This window comes from Manis pentadactyla, chromosome 2, assembly GCF_030020395.1.
Source record: "Manis pentadactyla isolate mManPen7 chromosome 2, mManPen7.hap1, whole genome shotgun sequence".
In the NCBI taxonomy this organism is placed as follows: Eukaryota; Metazoa; Chordata; class Mammalia; order Pholidota; family Manidae; genus Manis; species Manis pentadactyla.
In genome coordinates, this window is record NC_080020.1 from 141,343,312 (window position 1) to 141,356,235 (window position 12,924).

The 12,924-nt window shown below is 60.5% G+C and overlaps 1 protein-coding gene across 8 annotated transcripts in view; it reads left to right on the forward strand.

The window, feature by feature from the left end:
- The window catches only part of SLC12A7 (solute carrier family 12 member 7), a 75,864-nt gene that overhangs the window by 19,759 nt on the left and 43,181 nt on the right, over positions 1-12,924 (forward strand). The window contains exon 1 of one of the 8 annotated variants that reach the window (XM_057496826.1): positions 9,153-9,408. The exons of 3 other annotated variants lie outside the window; for them this stretch is intronic. In XM_057496826.1, coding sequence (XP_057352809.1) covers positions 9,348-9,408 — 61 coding nt within the window. In that variant the 5' untranslated portion in view covers positions 9,153-9,347. Of the gene's footprint in view, positions 1-9,152; positions 9,409-10,050; positions 10,069-10,094; positions 10,298-10,413; positions 10,675-12,924 lie in introns of those variants that run through there. 4 more of the 8 variants (XM_057496829.1, XM_057496820.1, XM_057496825.1 and 1 more) reach the window with 4 other exon arrangements.

Sequence of the window (12,924 nt, forward strand, 5' to 3'; positions counted from 1 at the left end):
TTTTACTAGTCCAGTTTCTCCCTCCGTGGCATGTTAGTTACACGCTCCTGTTCTCGGCGACCCTGCCCTCGGCTGCTTCTGTCTGGATGAAGCACTACCTCCCAGCCCGCAGCCAGGACCCTGTGCCTCACCCACTCCTGGTTCACTGTTGTTTTGCAGTTCAAGTCTACACACGTGTTAATGTCTCCCACACTCAAACTGCACCCCGCACCGCGGTTGCTCTCTTACTCGCCTGTGTCCCAACTGGCCGCCTCCTCAGCCTCTGCTGTATCTCTGAGCCTCCATCAGGAGCCATTTGCCTGCAGCCTGGGGAGACTTCTCCCGGGTTTTGTCTGTCTGGAAATGTCTATTTTGCCCTCATTTCTGAAGGCCGTTCTTGTGGGCATGCAGTCCTTCCCTTGAGCAGTGTGGATACCCTGGTGGCCTCTGGCCTCTGGCTTCCTGTGGCTGCCTCATCTGCCACTCGGCCACCCCAGGCGGCTGCAAATCTGCCGTGGCTTTGCCTGGTCAGCGTGCCTTTCTCCTAAGGAGCAGGTGGGCAAAGGGCAGTCCTGGGCAGCCCAGCTTTCCACTGTTACTTCCCATCCACATCCACACCATCACCTGTGCATTGCCTGCTTTGACCTGTGAGGTCGGCCCCTGGAGGACCTGGTTCTTTGCTGGGAGCCGGTTGTGGATTCGGCCTGTGAGGCCCCTGTTACCTTGGTGTGCTTCAGTGGCAATCAGCTTATTTTGAAAGTGTATTTTTAACTCATTGCCCCAAGAATATAGAAATGAGTAGCCTGTGGTATTTACACAGAACGTGGTCCTCTACAGAGAGCCATGCGCTGTGTACCAGGTTCCTGTCTATTGTCCAGTGATTCAGGCCAAACGTTTAAGGTCTGAATGAAGTAATCAAGCCAAGAGATAGTTATAAACTCAGAAACGATTGATCAAACGTGTTTCCCTTTCTCTCTCCTCTTGATGGAATAGAAGAAAGTCAAGAAAAAGAAGTTTCTTTTTGCGATTCTGGTTGCGTTTGCCAAGGAGATATCTGAGGTCTAAAACAAGGCGGTGCTTCAGCCAGCTGGGAGACAGTGGGCAGAGCCAACCGTAACTGAGTGTGTGCGTGCCCTCAGCCCCCGGGCTCTACCGGGTGGGCCAACACACACACGCGCATGTCCCCCAGAGCCGTGCACGGAGAGCCCCGGAGAGCCCAGCCCAGAGCCGCACGTGGTCCCAAACCCACTGTGGGCATGCTGCCCCCTGGACCTCGGTTGTCAGCCTCGAACCCTGGCTGAGCAGCTGCCCCTCTGCAGGGGAAGGAGGGGTGGCTGGGAGGCTTTATTCATTTATCTGCTGACATCCCCTGATGTCAGCTTCTCTGTGCTTCTGGGGGCAAGGTGGCTGGTGTCATTAGCTGGCAGGACCCCCGAGGTATAGGACCCAGTGGGCATTGGTCTCCCCTCCTCTGGGCTGGGAGTCTGAGGTGGCCCTGGATCCCTTCTCCATGGAGAATCTGAAACCCTGGAGCGGTCCCCACCTCATGGGACCATGGGTGTGTCTTTGAGAACAGGCTATGGGTCACCTTATCTGCGCTGTGGGTAATAATAGGGTAGAAATCACCGCCCTAGGCACAGAGTATGACCTGCTTATCTCTGGACAGCAGCAGCTGTTTAATGTAAATGATTGTAAAGTATTTTTGTCTTGGCAATGCTGGCACACACTCTGAAGTGTGGACAGCATGGGGCAGCATTCGGCGCAAGCCGTTCCCCTCCACCCGCTGAGCTGCTCCGCCTCCTCCCAGAGAGGCTGTGCGCAGGTTGTGTGATTCTTACCAAAAGGATGACGTACTTTAAATGCTTTTACTTTGTACTTAGGTAAAAATGCTAGAAAATCTTCCGTATCACTCTACACGGGGGAAATCAGCTAGTAAAACAAAATGATTCACAGCAGCCAAAAGACAGAAACAACCCAGGTGTCCTCTGATGGATGGGCAAACAGTGGCCCAGCCACACAGTGGAGTGCTCCTCAGCCTTCAGAAGGAAGGAAATCCTGGCACAGGTCACAGCATGGACCCCTGGGTCCACAGAGACAGAAAGTAGATGGCAGGGCTGGGGAGGGGAGGGAGTGTTTAACGGAGACAGAACCTCGGGTTGGGAAGTTAGAGAAGTCCTGGAAAGGGTGGGGGTGGGGGGTGCCAAGGTAAACTGACGCACCCTGAGGTTCTGAGACTCTCTGAGCAAACCTTGATTCCAACAGGCAGAAGCGGTTAGGAGTGCTCCCCGGCAGGATGGAGGGAAGGGTCCACAGAGGAGGCGGGAAGCCCAGCGGGAGGCTGTGCGGCTGGCCCTGGGGTGGGTGCTCCCAGACCCACTCTCCCCGGTTCCAGGACTTGGCTCCCAGAGCCACACAGTCTGGCAACCTCCTTGCTTGACGGTCACCACACAGGGGACTCAGTTCCGCCGAACCACACCCTCCACATGGTTAGAATTACATTCTGGATATTTTATCACAGTTAAATTAAATTTTTTTTTAAAGGCAAGAAAAGTCAAAATGATTAAAAGTGCTGGAGGTTGGTGTGACCAGTCCCCTGGGGGTGGCGGTGCTGTGGCTTTGGGGCCATACTCAGCAGCCCCAGCTGTGGGTCGAGCACACAGACCCCTGAGCCACCGGCAGAGACACCCTGACAGCCCCAGGCCCCCGAGGAAGGCAGATGTCCCCCTGTGCCTGGCACCTCTGCCCTCTCTTGTCCATTCCTACCACACCCAGAAGCCTCCCATCCGGCTCCTCGTGCCGCAGGCCCCTTGCCTGTTCCCCAAGCTGACTCCCCTGCAGGGCCTCCCCTCCCTTCACTGTCCTCTTGACCTGCTTACCAGCCAGGGCCTCCTGTTCCTGGGAACCTGCCCCTTCAAGCACTATGCATGCCCCCCTCTGTCCGCAAGGCTTGGTGACCTCACCTCCCAGACCAGATGGAGCCTGGGACCTGGGGATCCGCCGTCCCTGCTCTGTGTGTCCAGCCATGGCCACGGTCCATGACATGGAGCATGGAGCAGATGAAGGGCCCTGCATTGAAGGGCCCACCCTCCCCGCGAGAGTGGCCCCTGCCCTTGCTCGGCCCTGCGAGGGACACCACCACCCTCAGGCCACAGGATGACAGGACCGGCATGCCTACCAGGCTGGGTGTGCCCACAGCTCCACTTCCCTGGGAGAGCCCTGCCAGCTCCTGTCAATGGCCACGGACGTGGCCTGGGATCCACCCTTGGGCCCGCAAGGCCTGGGTCTGCAGTTGCTCACATCCCAGGAAGGTGCAGCCCCGTCTGGCCCCACTCGCTGGCTCCGTGACACCTAGCAAGTCACTAGGCTCTCTGGGCCCCACACAATGGCAGCTCCGCACGGTCGTCTCTCTGTGCTCACAGGCTCAGAGCGGTACCTGGCCATGGGGACGGTGCCTGCCGGGAGGGCCTGGGGACCGGGATGGGGATGTCAGCTTGGGAGCATGGCCGAGGCAGGACCAGATGGGGGCTCCAGCTCTCTAGCCTGGGCACAGCCCCCAGCAGGGCCAAAGCCTGCCGGGTTGAACAGACCATTGTCGGGGTCCGGCCGCTGGAAATGCCACTTGCAAACCTCAGGCCTCGCACCGAGGGCCTTTGTTCAGCACTGCGTCCGCCAGACACAGCCCTTTCATGCCTAGCCGGCTTTGTGATCTAACAAGTGTTTTCTAGCCTGCCCTCCTCTTGTTGACAGGATGTGACAGAAATGGCACAGGTCTCCTGCTGCCAGGGAAATGAGGGATTCGGGCTGGGGAAGGTGATTCAGGGGCAGGCTGGCTGCTTCCCTCTCATGGCCCCGTAGGCCACCTGAGGCCGCCTTTCTTTCCCCTGTGAGGGCTGGCCTCCTCTGGCAAGGTGCCCAGGTCAGTCTACTCCCACTGAGCTCTCCACAGCCCCTCCAGGCCAAAGCAGGGCCCACCCACACCCCAGACGCCCCTCCATCCCCAGGGAGCTGCAGCCCTGCCATCTGTGGACTTGCAAGCTCAGGTGGACAGGGCCACGTGACATCCTGCCTGCCCACATTGTTGCACACAGACCCATGGAGCCAGCAGACAGCCACCGCCCTGGGCTGGCATGTGGGTCGCTCTGAGGCTGGCATGATGTGCCATGGTGAAGGCCTCTGGCTGCTGGCTGCTTCCCAAAGTGGCTGCCCCTTCCGTGTGATGGGGGCAGATTCTGGGCTCCCACCCCAGCCCACAATCAGTCAGCCCTGTTTGCAATTGCTGGGGGTCCATGCCCCTGGAATGTGGCTGCTGGCACCCACCCTGTCCGTGTCTCCACCCTTCTTCTCAGGTTTTGCCTTTTCCTGGTTGGTCGTAGACTGTCTCTGTAGGGTCCGCAGGCAGGCCTAGTGGGCTGTGTGGGTGCTATGCTGGTGCCATAGGGCCCCATCTCCACTTTCTCAGGAACAGAAGTATCTGGTGTTAATGACAACCACTTGGTGAGCTTCACTTCCTTGCAATGTGTGGTGTGAGGCCACAGAGGAACCTACAGCCACTGGTGTGAACCTGGGTCCTGCAGCCCCTGACTGCAGGCCTGCTCTGCTGAGCTTGGACCTCACATCCAGCTCAGGCCCCAGCTCAGGGGAGCTCCATGGGGTGTTCACAGCACTCTGAGGGGTGCCAGCCCCAACAGCAGAAAGGTCCTGAGCCAACACCAGGAGTGTGTCCTGGAACCTGTGTCCCACCAGCAGCCCTTAGGGGTTGATGTGCCTGGGAATGGCCTGCATGTGGGTCCTGGAGAGACGCGGGGGTGTCAGGCTTGAGGAGGGCCCACGGGGGCCAGAGCCCACAGCTGGACATTCCTGTCCCCACCGTGCCCAGCTCCCCACCAGGCCAGGGCTGCCCATCTCACCCATTCCCTGGAACTGCCTGGGGGAATTCCAGAGGGAAGTTTGTTCCTGGCCTGCACCCTGAAATACAGCCTTGGAGAGAAGGGTGGGGCCGGCCCAGGCAGAGAGCCATCTTAGGTCTGGGCTGGGGGTACGTGTGCGGCAGCCCAGGGAGGGGGCTGGTGCAAAGATAGCAGAGGGATGCAGGGTGGCGAGGTCTGCGGCACAGGGCCCCATTGCCCTGACAGTCACGGCTGCACTTTGCCACCTGCCCCAGGCCCGTGTGCAGCCAGGAGGGGCTGAGGCCAGCAGTGTGGCCACCGTACACAGACAGGAGTGGGTGGGGGGCTGTACTATGGCCACGCAGTTCCTGACATTTCCAGCACGGCTTTGCAACACCTGCATCACCAAGCAGACAGGTGTGCTCCCAGGCCTGGCTGGGGAGCACTGGGGGGGGTATGGGGATGCAGCAGGGCCCCCACCTGGCCAGTGCTGATGGAAGGGTGAGCCCCACCTGGCCGTGTCTCCCAGGAGGGGAGTTGAGAGGACGTCTCTATTTGCTTCTCTCACTTCCACCAAGATTTATTTGAGGAGTCACCGCAGGACTTGACCGAGAGCTGGAGGCCAAGCTGGGGCTTCAGTGGCTCAGCTTGAAGGGAGGGGGACACTGTGGTGTGTCATGGGCTTTCCCAGAGCCCAGTGGTGAGCTCTGAATGCGGGATGGGATTTCCATGTGAACAACAGCTGGAGAGTTGGTGTGCCACCCCCAAGAAGATGCCAGGAGATGAGGAATAGAGACCCCACAGCCAGCACGGGGGCTCCCAGAGGGGCGTGCACCAGCGTGAATCTCTACCCTTCCAGCAGGTCCTATGCTCTGAGACTTCTGAGCTCTTACAACATTACTTCTCCCAATTACGAGAGAAAGTCCAGCGAGGCCTCTGTGGAGCTCTGTGGGGGTCCACCTTGGGCAGTACCCCATCCCATGCAGGGGTCTGCTCCCGCTCACATGCTGCTGACCCTGAGGTGGCGGGGCAGGGGGCAGGCAGGGCTGGTGCGAGGCTCCCCGCATGGAGGGAGCAGCCCACAGGTGGCCGCCCACCCACCGGGCACATGGGCATCCTGAGCTGGGGACAGGCCAGCAGGGCCTGCTGGCAGTGGGATGTCAGAACGATGCCAGGGGGCACTGAAGCTCACGGAGACTATTGTGTCTTCAAGATACGGTCACTTGTTGCTTTGAAACAAGGAGCTTTACCTGGAAATGTAAAATTATCTTATTTTGGAAAATGTCAAAGCTACAGAGAAATGCAGGACGGAGGGAGGGCCCTGCCAGAGGCCCGGTGTCCTCACAGCAGCCGTTCTGCCCGCCCCTCTTCAGGCCGTTCATCTGCTGAGCAGGCGTTTGTTTGTGAGGTCTCAGGTGGCAGTGAAGGTGCTTGAGGAGCCAGGCCATTGTTCCACAGAACTCCAGAGCCTTTTAGGTACTGGGCAGTCAGCCTGCCTGTCCCTCCTGGGAGGGAGATGTGTCCCCAGGACAGATGGCAGGGATGCTGGGGGGGCCTGAGCAGAGGCCATGGTCACAGCAGAGCACCTGGAAGCACTGCCACGCCCCCTTTCTGAGCCTGTGCAGGGGGTAGGGAGGGCAGACTGGGGGCTTCAGAGCAGGCCCACCTGCTCTGGGTTGGCCTCTCTGGAAATTGCCCTGCCCAGCCGGCCAGGGGAGGCCAGTCCCCCAGGCAGCTGGCCAGAGCTCCCAGAGTCCCCTCCCCTCCCCTCTGGCTCTGGCTGAGCCCACACACCGCCCAGCCTGAAGCGCTGGCACACTTTCTGTTCTAAAAAACAACTGCAGCTTTAGGCACCAGGCCCATGTCCCCTCCCGCTCAGCTTCGCCCCACCCCCAGCCCCTGGGCCCTGGGGGTCACTGCAGCAGGCTCAGGCATTCAGCCCCCTCTGCGGGGAATCTGTGGGGTTGCCAGGATGGACTTTGGACAGGCAGGAGCGGGCTCCTGGGCGGGTGCCCAGCCCTTCCCACCGACCTCCGTGAAAGCAGTCTTGCGCCTCCCGGAGCTGACCTCTTCCCCACGCCCTGGGCCCCCGTGAGGCCAGCCATGCATCCTCCTTGGAGAGGCCCACAGTGTGTTCCCAGCCCGGATGGGTGAGGCCTCAGCTGAGTCTTTGGCCAATAGACTTGGAAGACCAGCCACGGCCTTTGAAAAGGAAGGGAGACACCCCCAGCCCCCCAACCCCAGCAAATGACCCTTAACCTCTGGACCTCAGTTTTCTCATCTGTAAAATGCAAGAGTTGGACCTGCTGATGAGCCCTGGTACCCACCAACCCAGCTGGACAAAGACGAGCCCTGGCCCTGACCACAGCCCCCTGCCCTGCGAGTCTGCTCAATGAGGTCCCCCCATCCCCGTGGGCGGCAGCAACTTTGGGTGGCAGTCCAGGCAGAGTCTGCAGAAGCTTCTGTGGGGCCCCATGGGGCAAAGGTGCCTCTGCTCCCATGCCCTCGCCCCTGGACACCACACCCCATTTGGCAGAGCGGTGTCTAGGTCTTTAAGAGAGCCAGCCCTCCTGGGAAGGACACCAGAAACCGGTCTACTTTGGGGGGTGGCCTTTTCCTGTTCCATGCTGCTGCCACAGGGAGCTGCCTGCAGCCCTGACCTCTGCCATCTGACTCTCCTGCCCCTTCCTTGGGACTCCAGGCCCCCTCTGTGCAGTGTAGACAAGGTTCAGTCCCAGGCTCCTGGTGGCCAGGCCCATGCACCCTCACCCCCACCGTCCGGTGCTGCGGGCAGGGCCTCAGGACATTTTGGGAGGGGCCCAAGCCTCCAGCTGCTGCCGGGAGCCTGAGGGATGGTGGGAACCCGGCCCACCCCACCTGCTTCTCTCTTTTGTCTTTCACTGGAAATACTTTCTCTGGGTTTGAGTGCCTGTTGTGTGACTGTTAAAATGAGAACAAAGCTGAGGAAATGCCGGGTTCTGTGATCCCACAGCCCAGAATGCAGGGCCTCCAGCGGCCTCGGGACCTGTAGGGACTCACACACACTTGACTCTCTCGCCATGTCATGGCCATCTTTGCCTCTTCCATCTTCGCGTCGTAAAAGCGTTCTAGGGTAGTGCACTGGTCCAGGTGTTGTCTGGCAGCTGCGTCCGGGGAGGGCTCTCCCTGCACAGCAGGTGAGACCTCAGTCTGGATGGGGGAGACTTCTTGCCTCTGGAAGAGAAAGAATTCTCACGCAGGTCACAGGTCGTAAAAGGGCAGGGAGGAAGGAATTCATCAGAGGGAGGGCAGCAGGGATGAAGGAGGGCAGAGAGTGAAGACTCAGTGCTCAAGTCTAGAAAACAATGAAATAACGAAGAAACGAAGACGCTTACCACTGGATGGGCATAGAGAGCCAAGCACAGTGAGTTGAGCAGCAAGAAGGCTTTATTTTCAAAGTACACACTCAAAGAAAGGGGAGTGCAGGCAGCCTCAGAGAGGAGGAGCACTTAAGGGCTTAGGGTTCTGTCTTTGAAGGCTCTCAGGAACGGGGCACAGGGTGGGGTGGCTGGGGGTTGTTGGGCATGGGCTTGACTTGTGGTCTCATGATGCCTTTCTGGTGAGGGACACTATGTCACCATCCACAGTCAGTCCTCTAGATAATTCTGTAGGATAAACTTAACACAAGAATTTATTGATCCAGTTCCTCTCTAAGATAGTGGTTTCCCTCAAGCACTGGGGACATATCCAGACTGCTTGTCCTGCCTTAAGATGGGGTGGGTTCTTGTCTGATTACCAAATAATATGTTAGGAACCCAACTTCTCAACTCTGCTTTTAAAATGGAATCTTAGCCTTAAGATAAGTTCCTCCTGTTCTTACTATGCTATTCATATCTCGGCATTTTTAGGACAATTAATCATGATGCTTGTCCATGTTTCTGCCCTATCTCACCTGCATTAGATGAAGCAAGTCTCAAGGTCAAGGTTCACGTGGAATGAACTCACACTGCAAAGGGCATTAACTCTGAGTCCTCTCTGGCTCTCTGGCTTTATCTGATTAACTCCCTGAGTTCCTGGTGGGTCACACCCTCTTTTCATCCCATTCATATCTGCCTTTCTGCCTATCAGAGATGCCTAACTTTTTGGACTAATTTCCCTTCAATGGACAGTTGGTTTGACAAATCAGAAACTCTAGACACAGAGAGCTCTGACATAGGCGGGATCTGAGCCCTTACACATGTGACCAAAATAAGGTCTGAGTCCTGGGACGGAAGCCTCTGCCCCACCGTAAGCAGGACCAGTTGACAGAAACAACTTGCCTGCCAGACTCAAGAAACGGCACATTTATGAGGGCCTCAAGGAGAGGGAGTTCTTTAAATTCACATTGGCTACAGAGAAGGAAGGGGGACTAACTAGAAGTGGGGTGAGGCTCGGAACAGGCCGTCCACAGAGAAGGTGGGTGGAGGGCTGCTGACGGTCAGGCACTGGTCATGCGCACCGGGGATGCAGTGTCCTGGGCCTTCTGGATGCTTCCAAGAAGGTGGAGTCTCTAGTCAGCTAGGCCGTGAGTATGACTGATGACCTTTCCTGTCTCTCCCTTATTCTTCGCCCTTATGTGACTTAATTGAGGACATTTTAGACCTTGTCCTTAGCAGGTTGTTCCCTGGCTGTCCTATGAAGTGCTGGAGGACTGCGGCCGGGAATCCAAGGATGTGCCTGGCGGGGCTCTGGAGACCCCTCCCGCCCCACTTTCTCTGCAAGCTTCCTAGACCAGGACTGGGGCGTGGGGGCCAGGGAGGGCTCACCAGAGGCAGCAGGGAAGGCGGGGAGGAGGGGTCAGGGGACCCGCCCAGGGCCTGGTGACTTGCTTCCTGGTTGTGCCCCTTGTGGACTGCGGACTGCACCCCCCAGGGTAGACCCCGCTCCGCGAAACATGATCGCCTTCTGCTGGAACCCCCTCTTGGCGCGCTGGGTGAGCCCCAACCAGGCAGAATAAGGGGGAGCACGCCAGACTGCGGGGGCCTGCGGGGTGGGGGAGTCAGCGCGGGGAGGACCCTGTGGGAGGGGGGGTGGCGCGACAGTAGCTGAGCGGAGAGCCACCGCTGGGGGGCGGGCGACACCGGAGAGCGGGGGCCACGGGCTGGGGGAGGAGGCCTCCGCGCCAGGGCCCGGCCCCGCCCGCCGGGCCGCGCGCAAACTTTTCCGGGGGCCGCGGGCGCAGCAGGTGAGATCACGTGGGCAGGCCGGGGGCGGGTCGCACGGACCCCGCCTAGCGCCCAAGTTCCGTGGCGTGTCGGCGGGAGCGGCCGGGACGGCTGGGCTGCGCGCCATGCCCACCAGCTTCACCGTGGTGCCCGTGGGGGCGCGGGCGGACGGCGGCCAGGACGAGGCGGCGGAGCTGAACGAGGCGGCGGGACCCACCGAGGGCGGCGAGCCCGACAGCCCCCGCCCGGGTGAGCGCGGCCGCACCTGACGCGGGACAAAGCGGAGCCGGCTACGCGGGGCGGGGCGGGGCTGGCCCGGGAGGAAAGGGCGGCCCGGGGTGGGGGCGGCCGCCTCCCGAGCGTAGGCTGCAGCCGCTTTCCTCGGGGCTCCCGCCGCGGGTACCTCTCACTCCACGCTGGTTTCACCCGTCCGCCCCCTGCCACTGTCCCGCCTGCACTCCTCCAGCCCACAGAGCCCCCTCCCCAAGCTCAGCCCTGGGGCGCAGAGCCCCTGCGTGGGCAGACACCGCCCAGGGGGCTGAGGCTCCCCTCTGCTCCCCCGCCCCGGGTCCCAAGCCCAGGAGGGACTGGACGCACCCAGCGCTGTGGTGGGACGGTGAGGCCAGGTGAGACGCCCTGGGGTAGCCAAGGAAACGGGGAGGGCCTCTTCCTCTCGAGAACCTCCGAGGCCCGAGAGCCTTCCTGTTTCCTTCGCGCCGCCTTTGCTCCGCTCCTGCGGGAGGGGCGGAGGTCCCGGCTGGGCTCCTCTGTGCGCAGCCTGACCGCGGTCAGGCCTAGCCTGCGGGGTCATTGGCAGGAAGGACAGCAGGCCCCTGACGGGGCTGGGGGCCACCATCGCACCCCGTGGAGCCGTGCTGAGGGTCCCTGCCCACTTTGCTTCTGGAATCAGGTGGTGTCTGGGGCTTTCACTTTCCATTGGGGGGGGACCCCACCATCTATGTCCTGGCTCCAGACCCCACACCCCTGCAGCTGGTGGACGCTCACCCTAGCTTGTCAGTGGCCTCAGCGCCCCTCAGGGACTGTAGGACCGCACAGACAAAGCCTCACTCTGCGTTGCCAGGCTGCTCAGGAGCGAGAGCCCTGGCCATACAGGGACCAAACTGTGGCCAGGCCTCAGACTCTCCAGAGCCCACTGCCTGGCAGGTAAGGCCCGGCCCCCCTGGGGGCACCCTGGGAGGAGCCCCTGTGAAGGCTCTGTCCTGGTGGGGGGGGCCGTCTCGCCCGCCCAGTGAGTTCCTCTCACTAGGACTTGGCATTGGTCATGGCTGCTGCTGCTGCGGGCCTGAAACCAGGTGAAGGTGAAGGCAGTGTGTGGCTCAGGCGCTCACCGCTGCCCGTGTTCCGGGCGGCACGGGTGGACACGCTCCGTGTGGTCTCTCTGGTCACTCTGATGGCCCCCAGGAGCACCACATCCCTGTGGGTGTTGCAGTCTCCCTGCCTGCTGGCCCCTTCGGAGCGGCCACCACCCCTCTCCCTCCAGACCTTGACTGAGGCTTGTTTGAAGCCAGGAATAATTTCCTTCCTGCTCATTTTTTTTGCTGCTGCTTAGGAGCTCTTGAGCCATGGCAGTCTGGTCCTGGGCCTGTGAGCTCAGAGCTGGCACTGCAGCTGCCAGGAGGGCCGTGCATCCCACCCAGCTAGGCAGGTGCAGCCCAGGTCTGGAGCCCCCAGCCCACCCTCATGGAGGGCTTTCGCCGCGTCCTCAGCCGAATCCCCCTTCGGTTCCTGCTACAGCGGTCAGGAACCTCACCTACCTGTGTGGTCCCAGGTGTGGCAGCATGCAACGCATGCGGGTCTGGGCCTGCTCTCTAACGAACCCTTCAGGGTCTGAATTGAACTTGGGCGCTTGGCTGAGCTGGCACACCTAGCCCGGACCTTGATGTCCCGTGTTCTGCAGAAGGAGGTCTTGCTGTGGGATCATAGGGCTTAGTGCTGTTGTCTCTGCTGGGCTGGGCTCTGATGTTTAATGTCAGATCACAGTCAGTGCCCAGAGGAGCTGTGTGACCCGCACCATGTCTCCAGCACGCCCGGGGGTGCCCCTGGGGAAGCAGCCGCATGCTCTGCTTGGTGGGGAAAGGCCCACAGGAGCTGCGGAAAACAGGCTGCCTCCCTGCCAAAGGCCCACAGTGTGGGGCACGCACCCCATGACCTAGCCTGCCCGATCACAGGATGTCTGGCAGGAGTTCCTGCCTGACTGGCCAGCCCTCAACCCCCTGGGAGGCACCTGCCTTCCCAGGTGGGCCTCCTGGTGGGCAGGCCTTCTGAAGTGCTCCTGGAAGCCTTTTGGCTATTGGGGCAAGCCTATGGCTGGGGCCTCACAGCTGGGCAGATTGTGGCCCTTCACCCAGGTGGAGCCTTATGGAGGCCTAGGTCCCCTTGGAGTTGGGCAGAAGGAGTGACAGACCCATTCAGAGGCCCTTCACCCCATCACCAAGTGGGGCTGTGTTCTGCATTCAGTCTGTTCTGGGAATGTCTGGGGTTCATCATTCCTGGGAGCCAGTCCTCTCCCTGAGGATGGGCTCCATGCCCCCAGTGACAGCACATTTATTCTGCTTTTTACTGGGAGGGGATGTTGGTCTGGAAGTGGACGATGATCTCTGGGGTCCGTGGGCTGCGTGGCACTTGTTTCTCAATGGAAATACCTCACTGAGGGTAGGTGGCCAGGACGGTGCAGGGAGTGGAGATCTTCCCTGACTTCCCAGTATGGTGGGCTTCACACGGCTTTGGAGAGCCCACCCTGACTCACTCTGGGGCTGGGGGCTGCTTGATTCCCCGTCCCCAGGCTTTGTGAGCCAGCCCTGCAGGCCTCGGGCAGCCTGGGGCGGACGGGCGGACAGGCCCCAGGAGGGGATCAG